The sequence below is a fragment of the Canis lupus genome, chromosome 6 (assembly GCF_003254725.2).
Source record: "Canis lupus dingo isolate Sandy chromosome 6, ASM325472v2, whole genome shotgun sequence".
In the NCBI taxonomy this organism is placed as follows: domain Eukaryota; kingdom Metazoa; phylum Chordata; class Mammalia; order Carnivora; family Canidae; genus Canis; species Canis lupus.
The window spans coordinates 8,252,631-8,272,942 of record NC_064248.1 but is presented as its reverse complement, the minus strand read 5'-3'; the positions used below and the strand labels follow the sequence as shown (position 1 = coordinate 8,272,942).

The 20,312-nt window shown below is 48.2% G+C and overlaps 1 protein-coding gene across 8 annotated transcripts in view; it reads left to right on the top strand.

Annotated features, from left to right (window-relative positions):
* COL26A1 (collagen type XXVI alpha 1 chain) overlaps nucleotides 1-20,312 on the top strand; it is a 197,733-nt gene that overhangs the window by 35,406 nt on the left and 142,015 nt on the right. For 4 of the 8 annotated variants that reach the window (XM_049111089.1, XM_025425931.3, XM_025425923.3 and 1 more), the window contains exon 2: nucleotides 11,489-11,611. In XM_049111089.1, coding sequence (XP_048967046.1) covers nucleotides 11,489-11,611 — 123 coding nt within the window. Of the gene's footprint in view, nucleotides 1-5,936; nucleotides 6,566-11,488; nucleotides 11,612-20,312 lie in introns of those variants that run through there. The other 4 variants (XM_025425926.3, XM_025425925.3, XM_025425929.3 and 1 more) reach the window with 3 other exon arrangements.

Sequence of the window (20,312 nt, the reverse complement as noted above, 5' to 3'; positions counted from 1 at the left end):
AACCCAATTCCTACAAATGCATATTCCTGGGCCCATCCCTGTAGGACCTGAGTTAGCAGGTGGTTTTGAGAGATGGTCCACTTGAGAAGGACCACTGAGGACATATTACTGGGTCCTGTCCTGATCTTGGACACAAAGAGAGCTCTTGCAGGCCCAATGCCTCATGGTCCAAGGTGGACAGTGAAGAACATCGGTCTGTCCAGAACAAATGTGTGGCGCCTCACTACACAAAAGTTCTGGTGAGTTCCAGTTCTCGTAGTGGGATCTGTGTCGCCAGAGCATTTCTCAGCAGGTGGCCTCCCGAACCGTGTGCAGGAATGCTGATCCCACGGAAGACATTTGGCACCAAAGTCTGGTTGCCTCTGGCACTCCTATTAATGGGAGTCATCGCGGATCATGATTGAGATGCTCCAGACCACGCTGTCTGTTCGGCCAAATTGTATACTCCCTCAGCTGCCCCCCATGCGAATGAGAAATTCAATCCGTAAGTGGCTAATGTTCCATATGAGGTTCTTTCCAGCCTTGTCTTGGGTGAGGGAGGCCTCAGGAATTCCCCACCATGGAAAGTGCTAGAGAATGAATGTGGACAGGTATGAAGTGGCACAGCTGTGCGGTCCAGGGGCGCGCTGGCTCCCTGTTGCCCACGAATGTGCATCGGAACCCACACACCCCATGTTAGAGCCTGAAGTCCACGTCATCGCCCTCCTGTTTTTCTAGAAAGATTGGGTCCTTTGCTATGGGGTTTTTGGATTAGCAGCCTTTCCCTGTGAAAGTCAGTGACCTTAAGATGACTTACATTCCTCCCTGGTCCTGCCTCAGAATGGACAGTTCCAATAAAATGTGTTGGGGGACACAGGCCAATCCATCTGCATATGCGGACGCTCCTACTGGTTCCTGTGTCCTGAAAACCCGTGAGGACCGAAGGGAACATACATTCAGTTATTCTCACATAAAACCGTCACCTGGTTGGGAGATGGAACCACAGGGACACTCACCTTGCTGGGAGAGGCTGTGTGGCAGTCCACGGGGGGCTGCATTGGACCTCGTTTGTCCGAATGGGGGACAGATAATGGAGAGATCTCTGTGAGCACCTTCACGGACTGTGTCCGTGTATCTGGGCCTGGCCGCTGGCCTCTGCCCCTCCACACTGCCACCTGAGAGCCCTCCTTGAACCCCACTGACTGGGTGTCCGTCTTTTTTCTTTTTCTTTTTCTTTTTCTTTTTCTTTTTCTTTTTCTTTTTCTTTTTCTTTTTCTTTTTCTTCTCTTTCTTCATGAGAGACACAGAGAGAGAAAGGCAGAGACATAGGCAGAGGGAGAAGCAGGCTCCCTCTGAGGGAGCCCAATGCAGGACGCTATCCCAGGACCCCGGGATCACTCCCTGAGCCGAAAGCAGACGCTCAACTACTGAACCACCCAGGCATCCCCACAGAAGGTTTTTTTTTAACAAGAGGGGCACCCAGAGATGCCTGCCTGGTTCAGTGGTTGAGCATCTGCCTTCGGCTCAGGGCGTGATCCTGGGGACCTGGGATAGCATCCTGCATTGGGTTCCCCACAGGGAGCCTGCTTCTCCCTTTGTCTATGTCTCTGCCTCTCTCTGTATTTCACATGCATAAATAAATAAATCTTAAAAAACCCCACAACAACTGTGTTTTCGCCTCTTCTTTTCCAGTAGGATGGGTCTCCAAACCCCTCGTGGGCTGATCATGTGTCCTTTACCCTCCACACACTGAGTGGGTATCCTGTGTCTGCCCACCGCCCCCTTGCAGGATGGGGCACCCACTGCGACCGTTGTAGGGGGGCTGCTCATCACAGCTGTGGTGGTGGCCTTCTGAGCTGTCCTCTTTCCAGGGGTGCTCACTGCTCTACGGGTCTGCCTCTCTGTCCCCCCCAGCCTGTGGAACATCGGCCACTTTGTTCTTGGTGCCCTGGGTGTCAGTTTGTTTCTTTCCTAGTTAGGGCTCATGGCAGATGTCAGGTGGAGTCCCTGGGAAGCAGATTCTGAGACGGGGTCCGGCATGGAGGATGTGTCCTGGGATTGATGACCATAGAAAGGAGGGAACAGAGGCAGGGGTCAGGAGACATTGGGCTGGGATGCAGGCCCAGTGACATCTACCACCGCCTCCCCAGGGAGCCCTGCAGCTATAGCGGACCTTCCGGCTTGTCCTGACGTCCATATGGCTGGGCTCTTCAACTCAAGCATGGACCAGGCCCTGGGCAGGGGCCGCCCTAGAGAAAACTGGACCTTGGGTGAGGCAGCTCCAGGTGGCTGAGGAGGTAGTGGGAGGGTCTGACTGCTAAGACCCTTGTCGAGGGGGATCTGGTGGCACAGCCCAGTGTCCACCCGCCCTGGGCTGGTGCAGAGGGGAGTGGGGTGTTCTCGACATTACTTACTCTGCACTAAGACAGCCTGAGATTGCCTTGGCTTTCGGAGTCCAGCGCACACGGCTGACACGCTGAACTTCTTGTTGGCGAGAACCTCTACACCCCATCTGGGGCTCGTCTGGTGGATTTTGGGGCTGCACTGCCAGACTCCATGTTCGCCTGGTCATGTTTCATCTTGTTAGATTTGGCTCCTCACTCCAGGCTGGGGAGATCTAGCTTGGATCCCTCTTCCCTCCTCAGACCCAGGCCCCTTTGCCTACCAGCTCCTGGTCTTCTGCAGTTCCTGTCAGCAGCGCGCTGCCTCCAGCACCCACTCCAGGCAGCGTGGCGCCAAGTGGAGAGACCACCCTACTAGCTCTGCTGGGGCCTGAACTGCCCACCACTGTTGTCCCAGTGGCCTCACATGTGGGATGGGCCTGTCCCTCCGGCTTCCTGGTTTGCAGGTGGGATGGCTCCCAAAGGGACTTGGCTGATAAGAACTTTCTAGGCTATACTGTACTAGTTCCCTAACCGTCTGCTATCCTCCTGGGCAAGGTAGGTGCAGCATAGAGCTTAGAATTGAAGACTGAGCTTCCAGGTCTAAAATGACCACTTGCTCGGTGTGTGACCTTGTCTCCTCTGGAGGCTCAGCCTCCTTCTCTATAGAGCTCCTACCTGAGAATTGTTGCAAAGATTACATGAGATCACGTACGTGCTAGTTTCCTGGGGCTGCCGCATGTCCCACACACAGTCAGCTTCAACAACAGAAATGAATTTCCTCCTGGTGCTGGAGGTTGGAAGTACAAGATGGAGGTGTTGACAAGGGGGGTTTCTCCGGAGGCCCCTCTGCCTGGCTTGTGGATGGTCACCTTCTCCCTGCACCTTTACACTGTCTTTTCTTTGTACATATTTGTGTTCATATTTGCAAATTTCTTCTTTTTATAAGGACATCAGTCACACTGGATCACAGTGCACCGTAATGACATCATTTTAACTTAATTCTCTCTTTAAAGACTCTACCTTTTTTTTGTTTTAAGATTTTATTTATTTTATAGGGATAGTGCGAAAGAGCACGAGCTGAGGGAGGGAGAGAGGGAGAGATTTCCAAGCAGACTCTGTGCGGAGTGTGGAGCCCCAACACAGAGCTTGATCTCATGACCCCAGATCACAGCCTGAGCCGAAACCAAGAGTCAGAAGCTTAACGAACCGAACCACCCTGGTGCTCCAAGACTCCATCTTCAAATAACATCACGTTTTGGGTTACTGAGGGTTAGGGTTTCAACATAGGAATTTGGGGGTAGGGACACAACTCTGCCTACACCAGTACATGGGAGTGCTTTGCCAATTGTAAAACAGGTTGTCCTGGGCTGGACTCTGCCCGCAGGAGAGGGTCTCTGCATGATCAGGAGCCAGGCGGGCTGACTGTGCCACAGTTGTTGAAGGGGTGAGGACCTGGCTCCTCTGCCTGCATCTCTCTGGGGGACCAGCTAAGCTCCAGGGCCTTTGCTCCAAGGGTATGTTTTCAGCATCATCTAGATGGCTCATCCCCGCAGCCATTGCCTTCAGGCCGCATACCTGAGTCCCCATCCCCATCCCCCCCCCCCCCCCCGCCCCCGCCCCGAGCTCCTGTGTGCCCAGCTGGCAGGCAGAAGCCCTGGAACTGGTCCTGGGTGTTGGGGTAGGGTATGGCCAGATAATTAGAATTATCAGGCCCAGGTGGAGAGGGGCCTAAACTCAACACCCTTAACCTTGAGATGGGTGGCCACAACCTCTTGCTAGGGCTCAGGACCCAGCACACAGCAGAGCCCGAGAAACAGTGAGTGCAATTGCATGAGACAAGGTCTTGCGGGGACATCGGGGTTAGATCTGCATAACTTTACGAGGTCTGCCCTGGGGTCCACCGTCCTTGGGAGCCTATAGGCTTCTAGTACGATTAGGGCTGAGATAGGGCATGCACGAGACCCTGTAAAGCATGAGGCAGGAGTCCTTACCTGGCCAGGGGATCAGGGAGGGCTTCCAGGAGGGGATGGAACTGAATGAAGACTGGTAGGGTAACAGTTGGTCAAATTGAAGAAGGTGGGGTGGCATGCCAGGGAGGACAGTGTGACAGTTGAGTGACAAGATTGAGGGTGGTAGGAGGTGGTACCAGGGAGGTGGGTGGGAGCTGTGAGGGATGGGGCCCTAAGAGAGGGTTTGGAGGGGGGAAGTGACAGGGACAGGACAGATTTGTGGTTTAGGGGGTGCCCTCTGGTGGCAAGTAGAGGACACTGCAGGGAGATGGGGCTGGAGGCTGGGAGACCAGGTACCAAGACTATCCAGGTGCAATATCAGAGGGAGCAGGAGAGGGGCAGAGGAGGGGGACTTGCCTGGTGTGGGGGCTAATTGGCCATGGGGAGTGAGGGAGGGAGAAGGTGGAGTCTGTGGCAATTTGCTTCTGGGAGTTCTGGGCAAAAGGACCAGTTTAGTGGTGCTGGTCACCAACATGGATCCAGTTGAGTCTGGAGAGTGATGTGCTCAGGATTGAAGTGTCCCATGGGCTATAAAGATGTGTGACTACTGCCCAGACAAGTAGGGCCTATATGTTGGGGTTCAAGGGGAAGCATGTTGAAGTGACTCAACATGAAGGTTGGAGCAGAGCATGGGACAGGAGCAAAGGGGCAGACTGGATGATCCTCCCGGGAAGGGAGGGCACTGTCAGAGCCCTGGGGCTTGGTTCAGGCTCCGAGCTTAGGGTCCTGGGGATGGAGGGGAAGTGTGAGTGAGATCAAGTCCCAAAGCAAAGGTCAGATGGGAGAACTGGGGAGGTTTGGGTCTCGGTGTTTGGGGTGAGACCAGGGCTATGGGGAGGAAAAGCTGCCATATTGGCATCTCCCTGGGTAGCAGGCAGCACTGGAGACTGGTTGGTTAGTTATATTCAGAGGTAGGCATGGGCCAAGGGAGTGTCCTGAAGGCGCTCCATTCCATTGTGCCATGATTTCCTGAAGCCACTTAGTACTTGTTGTCCTAAAAGACCCTAAACTAAGAATTTCATAACTTGGCCAAGCCATGGAGCCAAACACCATGGCGAAGACTGCTGTAAGAATAGCCTCTGGGTCTCGTGGAGCAGGGTCAAGTTGCTCTACCCCATCAGGGAGCAGACCTCATCTCCTAAGGAAAGGGACCTGGACAGGAGGCCATCTATCTCCAAGGCTGAAAGCGAGTTTCCCATCCAGGACCCTCCATGAGAAGGCAGCTGGGGAGGGGGAGGGGAGGTGCAAAAGAGACATTTGCTGCCCAAAGATAATGCCAGCCCTTTCCCATCCTGATGAAGGCTGCTGAGGACATCCTCACTGCCAGGCAGTTCGAGGACCAGCCCTCCCACTCTCAGATTCTGTGCTCTTGGGCCAGTTCTTCTAGAAGGCTCTTAAAAGGGATGTATGTCTCCTGCCCAGCCATTCTGTGGGTGAAATTATTCTCTAGTCCATACAGCTCTGTTTACTTCCCAGTATGCACCCATCATGGGCAGGGGTGGGAGTGGGTGGTACTGTGATGTCACTCACAAACAGGAGACATAGAATGTTCAGGTCATAGGGATCCTAAGAGGGACCCCACACGGGAGCCGAGTGCCTGACACCAAGATTCCCTGGAACCGTGAGGCCTGGAGATGAACAGGGTTTTGAATTCCATTTGAGCAGGCCTGGATCCCTCTTCCCTTGTCTCTGACTGCCTTCTTCGTTGTTTTTGGCCAGGTTTTGATTTTGGGAAGCCATTTACAGCCCATTAAAAGATCAAATGTCTGGATATGATGAATCGAGGCATTTGAAAATGTTTTGCAATTCACAGCTCATTTCCCTATAGAAAACCCCGACCCGGCGTGATTTCGAGATGGCTGGACTGCCTGTCTGTTCCAGGCCGACAGGGGCGGATGTTGGGATGGAGCACTGTCCTCGGTTTGGTGCATCCCCAAGAGAGTCAGGCTGGATGCCTGAGATGGCACTGATGCTCCCTGGTAGAGATGAAGGAAGGGCCCAGACTACTGACATCTTGCACAATTTCCAGACCAATCTGGCAGAGGCAGGAGTGGAGGTTTGTGCTGGGGAGGTGGGACCCTGCTGATCCTCTGGGCTAAAAGACTGGATTCCCTTCCCAGCTCAGCCTCAAGTTTGAGCTACAGACAGTGAGGTTTAACTGCCCACTACTTCTCGCAGCTGCAAAATGGGAAGGTCAGTCCCTATGCTTTTATGGACACTGTGGGGTTTTGATAGCCAGCCAATCAGTGATACCTCGGCTTAGGTAGTGCTGCATGATTTATGCACCACGAACCTGAATCTATCCCTATAGTCCCCACAATAACCATGAGAGGTAGAATTTTTTATATTTCACTGGGGCTCAGAGAGAGAGGACATCACTTTGCTCAAGTCACAGAGAATGTTGGTGGCAGAACCAGGTTTTGAACTAGGTCTCCTGGTGCCTTTGGGGAGAGGGATGGACTTAATCACTTCTATGCTTTTTGACTGCAAATTTTGGTAATATAGATTTGCCTAGAAAATTGTCAAGATTTTAGTTTTGATGCAAGATTACACATAATATTTAAGAATGATTTTAAATCTCCGAAATTCTCCTCTGAGTCTTTTGCTCATTAAGAATTGTTATAAGCTTTGTCTATTTGAATTTTTTAAACCTGTTTTGTTGGCTCACTTTTTAAAGTAAATCTACTTCATTCATTTCTGCTTGAATCTTTGTTGATTCTTTTCTTCTTTCTCTTTTCAGAGTTTTCTAATTATTTTGTTTTCTGTTGTTACCTTTTTGCTTTTCTGGCATTTTGTTGGATAAATTAAATTTTCCTTTGTTTTATTTTTTTCATTGTTTGTCAGTTTTGTGTCCTCTTTCTATCCTTGCTAGTATTCATTTTCAAATTGAAAGATATATTTGTGTCTTTTTCTGCTATACCTGAAGTTGCATAGCACCTGTGTCCTTTCCTTAAACAAGACAAAAACTCCAGCAACTTTCACTTCTGTCCCTCTTACAGATCTCTTCCATACTGAGATCACTTTGAATTGTAGAGCTAGGCTGTTATTAAATCTTTTTTTTTTTAAAAAAAGGTTTTATTTATTTATTCATGAAAGACAGAGAGAGAGAGAGAGGCAGAGAGAGAGGCAGAGACATAGGCAGAGGGAGAAACATGCCCCACGCAGGGAGCCCGGTGTGGGACTTGATCCTGGGACTCCAGGATTATGCCCTGGGCCAAAGGCAGGCACTAAACCACTAAGCCACTCAGGGATCCCCTGTTATTAAATCTTATTACTATTTATTTGCTCATAATTGCTTCTCATATTTAATATATTTCTTCTGTATCCTCCATTTACTTTGCTGGAGTACATCCTGCAGTGATTCTTTCAGAAAAGGTGACTCGTAAGCTTTCTAAGTTCCTGTGTATATGAAAATGTCTTTTTTTTTTTTTTTAAATAGATTTATTTATTTATTTGGGAGGAGGGCGAGAATCCTCAAGCAGGCTCCCCACTGAGCCCAGAGCCCAACTTGGGGCTCAGTCCCACAACCCATGAATCATGACCTGAGCTGAAACCAAGAGTCAGATGCTTAACCGACTAAACCATCCAGGCACCCCTGAAAATGTCTTTATCTTGGCTTTGCCTTTGAAAGAGAGCTTGCCTGGGCATGGAATTCTGGGTAGTTGATATTTCCCCTCAGAAATTTGAAAACACTGTGTTTCTTGATGATTCTGGTGCTGCTGCTAAGAACTCTAATTTCAGTTTATTGTAGGTAATCTGTGTTACTTTCCTTTCTATGGCTTTTGGTGTTTTGTCTCCATCCTGAGGGTTCTGACATTTCATCACCATATGTCTGTCTGTGTTCACCTTGCTTAGCACTTGGTGGGCTCTTTTGGATTAAGAAATCACGTCTTTCTTGAACTTTCTTTTTACTATTTCTTCAAGTATGTACTTTCCTTGGCTCTCTCCGATCCCCTATTCCAGAGCTACTAATGGACAGACCTGTCAGCACATGGTCTGTCCTCTGGGTCTCTCACCTTTCCCCCCAACACTTCCCACCTCCTTTTCCCCTGTAGTGCATCCTTGAAAAGTTCATGGCTCGGATTTCCTGCTCATCTGCTCACTCTCTAGTGTCCATTCAGATTTTTCAGCCCATCTGTTGTGCTTTTGGTTTTTATAGTCATACATTTCATTTCCAATAGATCTCATTTTTTCCATTTCATAATGTTTTTTTACAAGTGCACAATTCTCTTATCTCTTTGGGGACATTAATTATGTTTTAAGAAACTGTCTTCATCAGTTTGCTTTATTGTCTCTTCCTGAGGTGTGATTTATTGTCTGTTGAGTTGGTGCCTTTTGTTCATGGTGTTGGCCTTTTTTTCTCAAATAATTTGAACTTCTTGGTATTTGGGGTTTCCACTAGCTCGTCTTTGCTTTACTATTTATGGCTGCTTTGACTCTTGGACGGTTGGTACTATAGATGAAGGGTAGAGAAGGAGTGTGCAAGAATTCAGTTGTATAGGGGTGCCTGGGTGGCACAGTTGGTTGAGCTTCCAACTTTTGGTTTTGACTCAGGTCATGATCTCAGGATCCTGAGTTTGAGCCCCTTGTTGAGCTCCATGCTCAGCCTCAGCGGGAAGTCTGCTTCTCTGCCTCTCTCTTCCGCTTCTTCTGATCCTCCCCCTGCGTGCTCTCTCTCTCTCTCTCTCTCTGAAGTAAATACATAAGTCTTAAAAAAAAAAAAAAGAATTTGGCTGTATAAACTTGAGAGAGTCCCAGTTTCTCCTGGAGGTCATCAGCTTTTGAGGCACTCTCTCCAACCACACCTGTCTCAAGGCAGGTGAATCCAATGCCTGATTCTTGACACAGCAGGAGTAGGAATACAGGTCCTATCTGTCTGACTCCATGTACTATGGTCCTCTGACAGTCACTCTGGGTCCCTCCCCTAACCCAGTAGCCATATCACTTTCTCCCTAGTTGCACCCACATTTAGCACCAATCTGGAATCTTCCCTGTGTGTTTTGGGTTGGGCTTTCCTCTTTCAACTTAGTTCTGCCTACTTCCAGTCTCTCAAGCACTCCTCAAAATTTCTGGTCCACTGCTTCTTGTTTTCCAGTGCTGTAAGGATCTGATTTTTATTTTTATATACTTACATTTTCTGCTTTACTGAGTTGTGATCAACAAATTTAAGTGCATATTTACGTTGTACATTATGCTTTTTTCCCCAAAAGTATACAATGTGATGACTTAATATACATTGTGAAATGATTACTACAGATTGTTAATACATTTATCACCTCACATAGTTACCATTGTTTCTTTGTTTGTTTTGTTGTAAGAACACTTAAGAGCTACTCTCTTAGCAAATTTCAAGAATGCAATATGATATTATTAACTATAATCACCACATGATTATACATATGATATACATATAATAATATACATACATATAGCTCTAATCTGTATGTTAGATCCCCACTACTTATTCGTTTTATAACTGGACATTTGTATTCTTGGCAACCCCTCTTCTACTCTCTAGTTCTATGAGTTGGATGGCTTTGGATTCCACACACAAATGAGATCATATGGTATTTGTCTCTCTGTGTCTGGCTTATCTACTTAGCAGAATGTCCTTCAGGTTCATCCATGTTGTTGCAAATGGTAGGATTTCCTTCTTTTTTGTTGCTGAATAATATTCCATCATGTGTGTGTGTCTCTCTCTGTGTATGTATTTTCTATATTTTCTTTGTCCATCCATTCATGGGTGGGCACTTTTGTTGTTGTTACAACATCTTGACTGTTGTAATTCTGCAATGAATATGGGAGTGCAGACATCTTTTCTAGATTTTGATATTATTTCTTCGGATATATACCCAGAAGTGAGATTCCTGGATCATACAGTAGCTCCATTTTTAATTTCTTCAGGAACCTACCATTATGGCTGTATCTGTGTACATTGGGACCAAGAATGTACCAGAGTTCCTTTTTTTCCACACCTTCACCAACACTTATTGTCTCATGTCCTTTTGATAATAGCTATCCTAACAAGTGTGAGGTGGTATCTCATTTTGATTTGCATTTTCCTGATGACAAGTGATGTTGAGTACCTTTTCATATACTTTTGGCTGTCTGTATGTCTTCTTTAGAAAAACGTCAATTCAGCTCCTTTGGCCATTTTAAAATCAGATTATTTGTCTTTTGGCTATTGACTTTAGAGTTTCTTGTATGTTTCAGATATTAACCCCTTATAAGATGTATGGTTTACAGAAATCCCACAGCTCCCACAAAGGCATTTTCATCCATGGATGGCTGCCAAATCATTGTTACTGAGGGGAGATATGAGTGGGGGACCTCTGTCTCGCCATCTTGCTGATGTCACAACAGGGACTTATCTTTAGTTTTTAAATTTCTAGGATTGGGGGGATGGGGGCAGTGGGAGCCTGTGCTTGTCTGCCATCTGGATTCAATCACCATATTGTTTGCATATGTCCTCTGCCCCCCACTGCCATGCCCCAGTTCAGGCTTCCACACTTCTCACACTGCATCAGAGAAATTCTAAACTCGGACCCATTGGGTCATTACCTTGGTCAGAGTCCTTCAGTGGCTTTCCACTGACTTGATGATAAGACCCACATCTAGCCTGGCAGGTACCATGCCACTTCCTTTCTCCTGGCTCCCCTTCCTCCAGCCTTTGGGTCGCATGTGATTGCACTTGCCTTGGGCTGACTCCTATCTTTCAGTATCCAGGTGGTTGGCCTTTCTTGGGACTCAGGTTGGGTGCCTTGCTCTGTTTGCATAGTTCCCTGTGTGCATCCTTTGGTTGCACCTATGGCCTGGTGTTCCTGTGGGTTGTAATCACTTCCTTTTTAGGCTTCTTCACCAGAGTGGGATTTCCCAATGGGCAGGGGTTCATTACGAGGGTTTGGTGGCTGAAATGATGGATTCCTGGACTTGGTGGTCAAGAGGTGTGGGTACTCTCTGTTCCTCTTATGCCTGGACTGATGATGTTAATGGACCCCTTACCCAGGAGAATGAGCTCTCCCCTCCCACCCTGCACCTTGTGGAGGGACCCCTCCTTGACTTGCAGCAGCACCTCAAGAATAGGCAGGGCTGACATGACTGTTGCTTTCCCCACAGGCACTGGTGCCATCACACCGTGACGCGGACAGTGTCCTGCCAGGTGCAGAACGGCTCAGAGACAGTGGTCCAGCGTGTGTACCAGAGCTGCCGGTGGCCCGGGCCCTGTGCGAACCTCGTGAGGTAAAGGCTGTGGGGCTAGCCAGCTCTGCCCTTCCTTTCTGGCCCGTTGGGTGAATCCAACCTCAACACATGCTGCTCGGGAGGCGGGTTGACGCTTGGAAGCAAGCGGAGCTTGCATTTATGGAGCACCTTCTGTGTACAGAGCATGGGGATATGTGTGGGCAAGATGAAAGGGACATGCTCCCCACCCTGAAAGAACCTCACAATCGAGTGGGCGTTTGATGAGGAGAAGAGCACCATAGACAGCAAGTGGGGAGAAGGGACTCCCCCTCACGGCCCCACCTCGTAGCCCCGCCCCTGGCCCCGCCTCCCTAGCCCCACCCCTCTCACCCTGTCCTCACAGCTCCGCCCCTCTCGGCCCCGCCCCTCTCACCAGCCCCCACCCACATCCCTCAGGCAGCTACTCAGCATTCACTGGGAGAAATCTGAATTCAGGGTCTCTGACACCCCACCTCACCTGCTCCCTAGTCCTCTTTCCTTCCAGTCTGTGCTCCAGCTCCAGCCTCGTTTACTCTCTCTCCACACCTGACCAACCCTGAGTTTCTGCCTCCGAGACCCTTACCCCTCTCTTCCTGGGACCACCTTTCTCAAACTCCAAATCCCTTCCCAAATACAGAAACAGACCCATAAATACAGAGAACAAATTGGTGGTTGACAGAGAGGAGTGGGGGCAGGCCAGATAGGTGAAGGGAGAGTAAGAGGTAGACTTCCAGCGACACAACAGCCACACGGGGTGAAAAGTACCGCAGAGGGAATATAGTCAATAATATTTAACTTTGTATGGTGCCAGATGGTAACTACACGTGCCACAGTGAGCATTTTGTCATGGATATAATTGTCAAATCACTATGCTGTACACCTGGAGCTAATATAATATGTCAATGATATCAATTAAAAAAACTCTCAGCAACATCCATTTATGTTTGACCAAGTATCTGGGTATGCTGGCCTAGCCAAGTAGACACAAAATTAACCATCACAGGAGTCATGATGAATTGGGTATGTTTTCATTACCAAGGATGGAGAGACTGAGTCCAGGAGTCTTTTTTTTTTTTTTTTTTTTTATTTTTATTTTTATTTTTATTTTTTTTAAATTTTTTTTTTTTTTTTTTTTATTTATTTTTGATAGTCACAGAGAGAGAGAGAGGGGCAGAGACACAGGCAGAGGGAGAAGCAGGCTCCATGCACCGGGAGCCTGATGTGGGATTCGATCCCGGGTCTCCAGGATCGCGCCCTGGGCCAAAGGTAGGCGCCAAACCGCTGCGCCACCCAGGGATCCCTGAGTCCAGGAGTCTTGTGCGGACACAGTGCTGCCCCCTGCAGGGCTCACATGCAGCCAACTCAGAATCAGCTTGCATGTGGAGCTGGGATCCATGATTCCGGTCCTGGGCAGCAGGCTGCAGAGCCAGTCAGGGGAAGGAGTGGCCTGTTTGTTTTCTAAATTTTCATTCTATCTTTCATTATTATTATGAAGAAAGTGGTATATACTCGCTGTCCACCCCCCCCCCCCCCGCCCCAGTCCAAATGTTACAGAACTGAATAGGGTGGAAGATGAGCATTCTCCCTTCTTCTACTTGCACCTACATAATCTCATTATTAATATTAACAGTGTGTTATTCCAGACCCTTTTCTCCTCTTATACATCCTCTTATATATGTATCTTCTTTTCTTTTTTTAAGATTTTACTTCTTTATTTGACAGAGAGAATGAGAGAGAGAGAGAGCACAAGCTGGGGGAGAGGCAGAGGGAGAGGGAGAAGCAGATCCTCCACTGAGCAGGGAGCCCCATGTGGGACTCGATCCCAGGACCCCGAGATCATGACCTGAGCCAAGGGTGGACGCTTAACCAACTCAGGCACCCAGGAGCCATATATATATTTTTTTGTAAACAAAGACCGGATGATGTTCTTTTGTTCTGCAACTTGCTTCCCTCCACAAAAATATTTTGCAATCATTTCTGAAGAGCCACCTCATTTTTAATGGCTATGCAGCATTCCATTGAAGGAGAGGATCATCGTTGATTCCTCATGTCCTCAATTGATGGATATTTAAGTGGTTTCCTAGTTTGTTTGTTTTTTTTAATATATTTTATTTATTTATTTGAGAAAGAAAGAGCAAGAGAGAGAGAGAGAGAGAGAGAGAGAGAATGCACTAGAGCAGGGGAAGGGCAGAGGGAGAGGGAGAGAGAATCCCAAGCAGATTCTACGCAAAGCGTAGAGCCCGACTCAGGGCTTGATCTCATAACTCTGAGATCATGATCTGAGCCAAAATCAAGAGGCTTAACTGACTCAGCCCCCGAGGTGCCCCAGTGGTTTCCTAGTTTTAACTATTATAGGCTATGTATGCTTCAATCAGTATCATTTTATATATGTGTATATATATATACATACACACACATTATATATATACATTATATATATTATATATATAAAATATATATACATGTATATATAATATATACACATTATATATAACATTATATATATCATTATTATATCATTATATATATCATTTTATATATTTTTTTTAACATTTTTACAGTTTTTTTAAAAAAACATTATTTTGGAATAATTTTCAATTTTCAGAAATGTTGCAAAAAATAATAAGCAGAATTTCTATAGATCTTTTATTTCAGTCAGCTTCCCTGTCTTGGTCAACTGGGGCTGCCATAACACACTACCACAGACTGGGTGGCTTAAACAACAATTTATTTCTTAAATTTCTGGAGGCTGGGAATTCCAGGATCGAGGTGCTGGCAGATTTGGTGTCCAGTGAGGACCACATGGCAGAGGGTAGAGGGAGCTCTGTGGGGTCTCTTTTATGAGACCAACTCCATTCACGAGGGCTCCACCCTTAGGCTCATGACTTAAGCACCTCCCAAACGCCCGCCTCCTAATGCTGCCCATCGATTAGGCTTCAACATACAAATTTAGGGGGAAATAGAAACATTTAGTTCATAGCAATCTTTTTTTTTTTTAAAGATTTTATTTATTTATTCATGAGAGACACAGAAGGAGAGAGGCAGAGACACAGGCAGAGGGAGAAGCAGGCTCCATGCAGGGAGCCTGATGTGGGACTTGATCCCGGGTCTCCAGGATCATACCCTGGGCTGAAGGCGGCGCTAAACTGCTGAGCCACCCATGCTGCCCAATCCGTAATCTTTTATAACCATAGTATAATTCTCTAAGCCAGAAAATTAATGATGATATAATACTATAAATTAAGTGTAGATCTTATTCAGATTTTGCCATCTGTCCCATAATACCCTCCTTCTATCCACCTCCCCCCCATTTTGCATTTAAATTGTCCCGTCTCTGTAGTTTCCCCAAAATCTGGGGCAGTTTCTCAGTCTTTGTCTTTCATGACCTTGATACTTTTCAACAGACCTGCCAGTTACTTTGCAGATGTTCCTTAGTTTGGGTTGGCCTAATGTTTCCTTAATTTGACTGAGATAGTGCATTTTCAGGAGGGAGACTGTCAAAGTGATGCTGTGCCTTTCTCAGGGCATCCTGTTAAGGGGTCCATCATATCAGTGGACCTCCTTCCTGGTGACGTTAAGATCAATCACTTGGTTACGGGCGGTGGGGGGGTGTTTGGCAGATTTCCTCACTGTTGAGTAATTACATTTCCCTTTGTCATCTACAGGTATCTTGTGGAGAGGTATTCTGAGTCTGTACAAATATCTTGTTTCTCATCCTCTTTCCATCCCCTAATCTTAGCCTCTCCATGGATGATTCTGCCTGCAATAATTACTATGGTGGTGCTTGGCAAATGATGATTTTCTAGTTTCCTAATTCTTTAAAATTTTCATAATTTTTAAAAGATATATTTATTTATTTTAGAGAGAGAGAAAGCAAGTGAGAGCATGAGGAGGGGGGACAGAAGGAGAGGGAGTGAGAACTTCAAGCAGATTCTGCTGAGCCTGGAACCCAATTTGGGGCTCGATCTCATGACCTGAGATCATGATCTGAGCTGAAAGCAAGAGCCAGACGCTGTGCCTCTAAATTTTCATAATGTTTTAATAATACAGTGTCCACACTGTATACAAGTGTATTGACAGTGATTCCTTCTGTAAGGGGAATGGCTAAGGAAATGGATATGTCCATTTTTTACATTTTAAGAGAGAGATCTGCTCTTCACTCCTGTGCTGGAGGGATGGATCTGTAAATGAAGACAAAGATGCTGACCCCCCCTTCCTTTTCAGCAGAAGGCAGAGAGATCCCACTCTCTCTTTCCTTCCCCTGTGCCCCCAGGAGCTGAGTTCCCAGGCCTTCCTGCCTTACTCATCAGCAGGAAGCCTCTGATGACCAGGTCGCCACCTCCTGATCCTAGAAGCATCTTCTGAGAGAAGGGTCTTAGGAGTCTGGTCTGTAGGTGGCCCCGACAGGGTAGACTGTGAGGAGTGGCTGTCCCGCTCTTCAAACATGGCAGCCGTCCCTTGAATGTAGGCCATTGAGAAGCAAGGCTACACCTGCCTCAGTGTGAATGCTACCATCTTGCTTTTTGCATGGGGAAGTCAAACTTGGAAATGGCTCTTTTCAAGACAGGGTATTTTGATGTCAGCAAGCAAATACTTGTCTTCAGAGTTGAGAAAGAAACGTGAAGAGTCGTGTGTTTCTATTTTTTCCCTACAGATTGCAGCCAAATTGAACTTGAGCCACAATCCTATGTATTGGGTACATCCCCCCAGGCAGCTACCAGGGTGGAAGCAAGACAGTGTGCAGACCCCTCCCCCAACACACATGCACACACACACACACACACACACACACACATGCGTGCGCGCGCACCATTATATTGCTTTTGGGTTTAGCAAATGAACTGTCAGGATTCCTATAGCTAAAAAATCCTTGGGAAGAGGGCTGGCTTTCCTAATGTCAAAGTTACAAGTTGAGCCTTTTATATTTTCTAAACACAGTAAGGCACGTTTAAGAAAAGCCGAACAAGCTAACTACTGAACCGCTGACCTCAACTGAACGAGTTTCAGATGATCACCGCTTCTCACAACTGCGCTTTGCTTTGGGACTGCGGCAATGAGCTGAACACTGTTTCAGAAGCATCAGAGTCTTGTCCTCAGTGTGGGTGTTTACAGGCCTTCAGAGAGTTCTTTCCCTCTCCTTGGCCTTAGGCGCTCAGAACAGAATGTTCTGTCACAGTGGACATGCATTTGTCATGAGCCTTCCCTTTATTGAGAAAGACTTAATGCTCATTCTTTAGAGGAATTCCATATTTCTGTTCTCAATTATCATTGCTGCTTAAATTGCTATTATTTGTTCAGGAATGAGGGTTTAATGTACTTTCTCTCTCTCTCTCCAGGAATTCCTATCTGAGTTATGGTTGGGGTGTAGCCCCTCTGTCTATGGCCTGAGAGGAAGGACAGTGGGGCTTAGCACTGTCACCAGCTCCCCAGTGACGGGGGGCACCATGTGTACGCTCATCCTGGGTCCTAGTTTTGCTGGCTTCGCATATAAAAGGCCCTGTATTTGTAGTAGCTGCTTGCTGGTCTCTCCATCCCGCCCCTCCCCACCATTCCCTCCATTTCCTCTATCAAATGATGGCACTGCCCTGCTCCCAACCTTCCAGGAGCTTCCATTTCTCTTGCAGTAAAAGTCTATACCCCTCTCCAAGCTGATCAGAGTCTCATGTGACATGGACCCTGTTCCCCTCCTGACCCTGTGGCCCTCCACAAGTTGCCCTGCTCTTTGGGCTCTGGCCATGTGGCCTTTGCTGGCTTGGAGACTCTGTCTTTCCTCCCTGACACCCTGTCACTTTCCAGCCCCTTCCTTATCCTGCTTCATCTTCACACTGGTCACTGTGTGCAACACCATGTCTGTTCTGTGGTCAGCATGCTCACGGGCTTCTCTGCCTGCCAGCCCGGGGGCTAAAGGAGGGCAGGAACTGTCTCCCTCCCTTCCGTGGCCTCTGTGCCTGGCCTTCAGAGCTCAAGAGATACTATTGAATTGATGGTTCAGTATCAGGAGGAAGAAACGAGACCAAAGAGGTCAGAACCCTTTGGATTCATGCACAGCATGTGCATGACCATGAACCATGAATAATGAATGCCCTTCATTGTGGAGGAAAGTCCTTGGCTTATAAATTGACCCACAAACTTGCCACCAGGAGACTGAAGCTCAGAGAGCAAAGTGACTTGCCCAAGGTCATAAGGATAGTTATAGGGATTGGGTTGGGTTTAACTCTGGCCCATCAAACAGGCCCTATAGGGATGCTCCTGAGGTTTCACGGCCCAGCTCTCTTACTCCCCCAAATAAATACATGTTGACCTCCTCCTGTATACATGCTCTGTGGAGGCCTCCTGCCCTCTGCAAGAACCCAGACCAGGCCCCAACTCAGATTGCTGATGATCCGGTGGTGGTGGTGATGGTGGTGGCAGCAGGGGCATTATTAATCAAACCACGACGGAAGCAGGCACAGAGGGACGCCTTGGTGGTTCAGTGGTTGAGCGTCTGCCTTTGGCTCAGGACGTGATCGCAGGGTCCTGGGATCAAGTCTTGCATTGGGCCTCCCTCAGGGAGCCTGCTTCTCCCTCTGCCTATGTCTCTGCCTCTATGTGTTTCTCACGAGTAAATAAATAAAATCTTAAAAAAAAAAAAAAGAAGCAGGCACATATTCATATGTGTCATCACTGCCGTGCAGGAGCAAGGTGCCCTGAGGTGAAGATGGGGTGGGGACCTCACCCCTGGACCTGTGGGCTTCCCTGAGCAGGGGTGCTCTGTGAGGGGCATTTAGTAAGGTATGAAAAAGCTCAAGATTGTGTAACCCTGTCCCACTGCAGTTATTATGTTTTGTAGTGTGTGTGTGTGTCTCTGTGTGTGTGTTTTAGTATAATTTAAAATTTTACAGACTTCTAAAGAGTCTGTCTGCTGCAAGTCTGTGAGCTGGGCTTTTTCTGAGAAGACCCTCTGGGTAGGAAGAGCTTGGGAGGTGCCTGGGAGCACTGTGCCTCAAGTGCCTCTTCCCCAAGTGTCCCAATTCTGTGGGCTGAAAGCGGTGGATGACATTACCAAGAGAGGCTTCAGTATGGGAACACAGTTTGGGAGAAATGCTTCCGAGCTGAACCAGCAGCTCAAGATCTTGGGCTCCTTTGACTTCACTCTCAGCCAGCTCCCGTGTGTCTGCCCTGTTGTCCTTCAAGGTCACAGAAGGGCGGCAGCAGCTCCGGACATTAACAACAGTGTCCCAAACAAACAGGAAAGAGGAGGTGGCATCATGTTCTCCTCTCAGAGGGTGCTGCCTTTTCTAGAACCCTCCTGAAGCTTCCCTGGATGTCTCACTGGTCAGGATTTGTCCTCTGCGTCTGGATGTCCCTGACTCTAAAGTGGCAGTGGTAAAAGGCTTCTCTGGGGGGGCTGTTGGAGGATGATGTGAGGCAGGCTTGTAAGAAGTGTTCTGGGAATGAAGGCTGAGGCTGGGCCATGGCTGACCTGCTTCTCTGAAGCAGATCCTGGGTATCTTGCCGTCCCCACCCCCACGGCCACCGCCACCTTGGAGGCAGCCCCTAGTGGGCGATGCAAGCCTGGGCACCCTCCGAACTTGGCGTTTTTCTGCTCTGAGGTTAGGGTGGCAAACTCTAGCTGAGCTCCCCTAGCTGCCTTGTGCCTGGGTTTGCTTATAGTCCTGGCTGCCCAGTATGTCTTGCCACATTTCAACCCCCACATTTATTCTTTTTTATTTTTATTTTAAAAATTTAAAAAAGATTTTATTTATTTATTCATGAGAGACACTGAGAGACAGAGAGAGAGAGAGAGGCAGAGACACAGGCAGAGGGAGGAGTAGGCTCCATGCAGGGAGCCCGACATGGGACTCAATCCCAGGTCTCCAGGGTCAGGCCCTGGGCTGAAGGCGGCGCCAAACTGCTGAGCCACCTGGGCTGCCCCAACCCCCGCATTTATACAGAAGCTTCCAGGTTTCATTTTTTTTTTTTTTTTTTTTTTTTTTTGCCTTTGCAGCCTGTGGAGCAGGATGGGGCATGAGGAGGAGCCTGCCTGCCCCCACCCCCTGGGCCACAGAGCATAGTTCCTGGGATACCTGGCCTTCTACCCTGGAGAGAGGAACCCTTGCCCTGGCCCTTCCTCCAGCCATACTCTTCCTCGCAGGGCAGGGAGTCTGTGTGGCCAGGGTAATGTGTCCTTCTGGAGCCTAAGCTCCTCTTCTGGACCATTCTTTGGGTACCTGGCTAAATAGCCCTGAGGGCTTCTGGGTCTGCACTAGCCTCACTCCTGAATCTGGGGGACTGTGCATGGTGGGCACACCCCGAACCTCACAGGGCTGGCCAGGGTGGCTCTTTGTGGGAGTTGCTGGTGTGGCCAGAGCTGGGTGGTGTGGGGTGCATCTGCACACAGTGTGTGTGGTGAGAGCGGGGTAGGAAGAGAAGGGGTGGTGGTTGGGGTCTCCCTTGTTTCGTTTATAAAAATGATGACAGGGCCTGCCACCTGGGATTGCTTCCAGCATTCAGGGCCAGTGCTAAGGTGTGTCTAGCCAGTGCCTGACTGTGATAAACCCCAGTGCCTTGGTACGGCTCTGAGAAGACACAGATGTCAGGCGGATGAGGAGTGGCTGGCTAGAGAGTGCAGGAGCGGGTTTGCTTCCCGAGGGTGGGGGCACCTGCGCCAGCATCCTCCTGCTGCCTACCCCAGGCCAGATCTGGGGAGAAGGGAATTTCAGAATTGCAGAATTTCTGCATT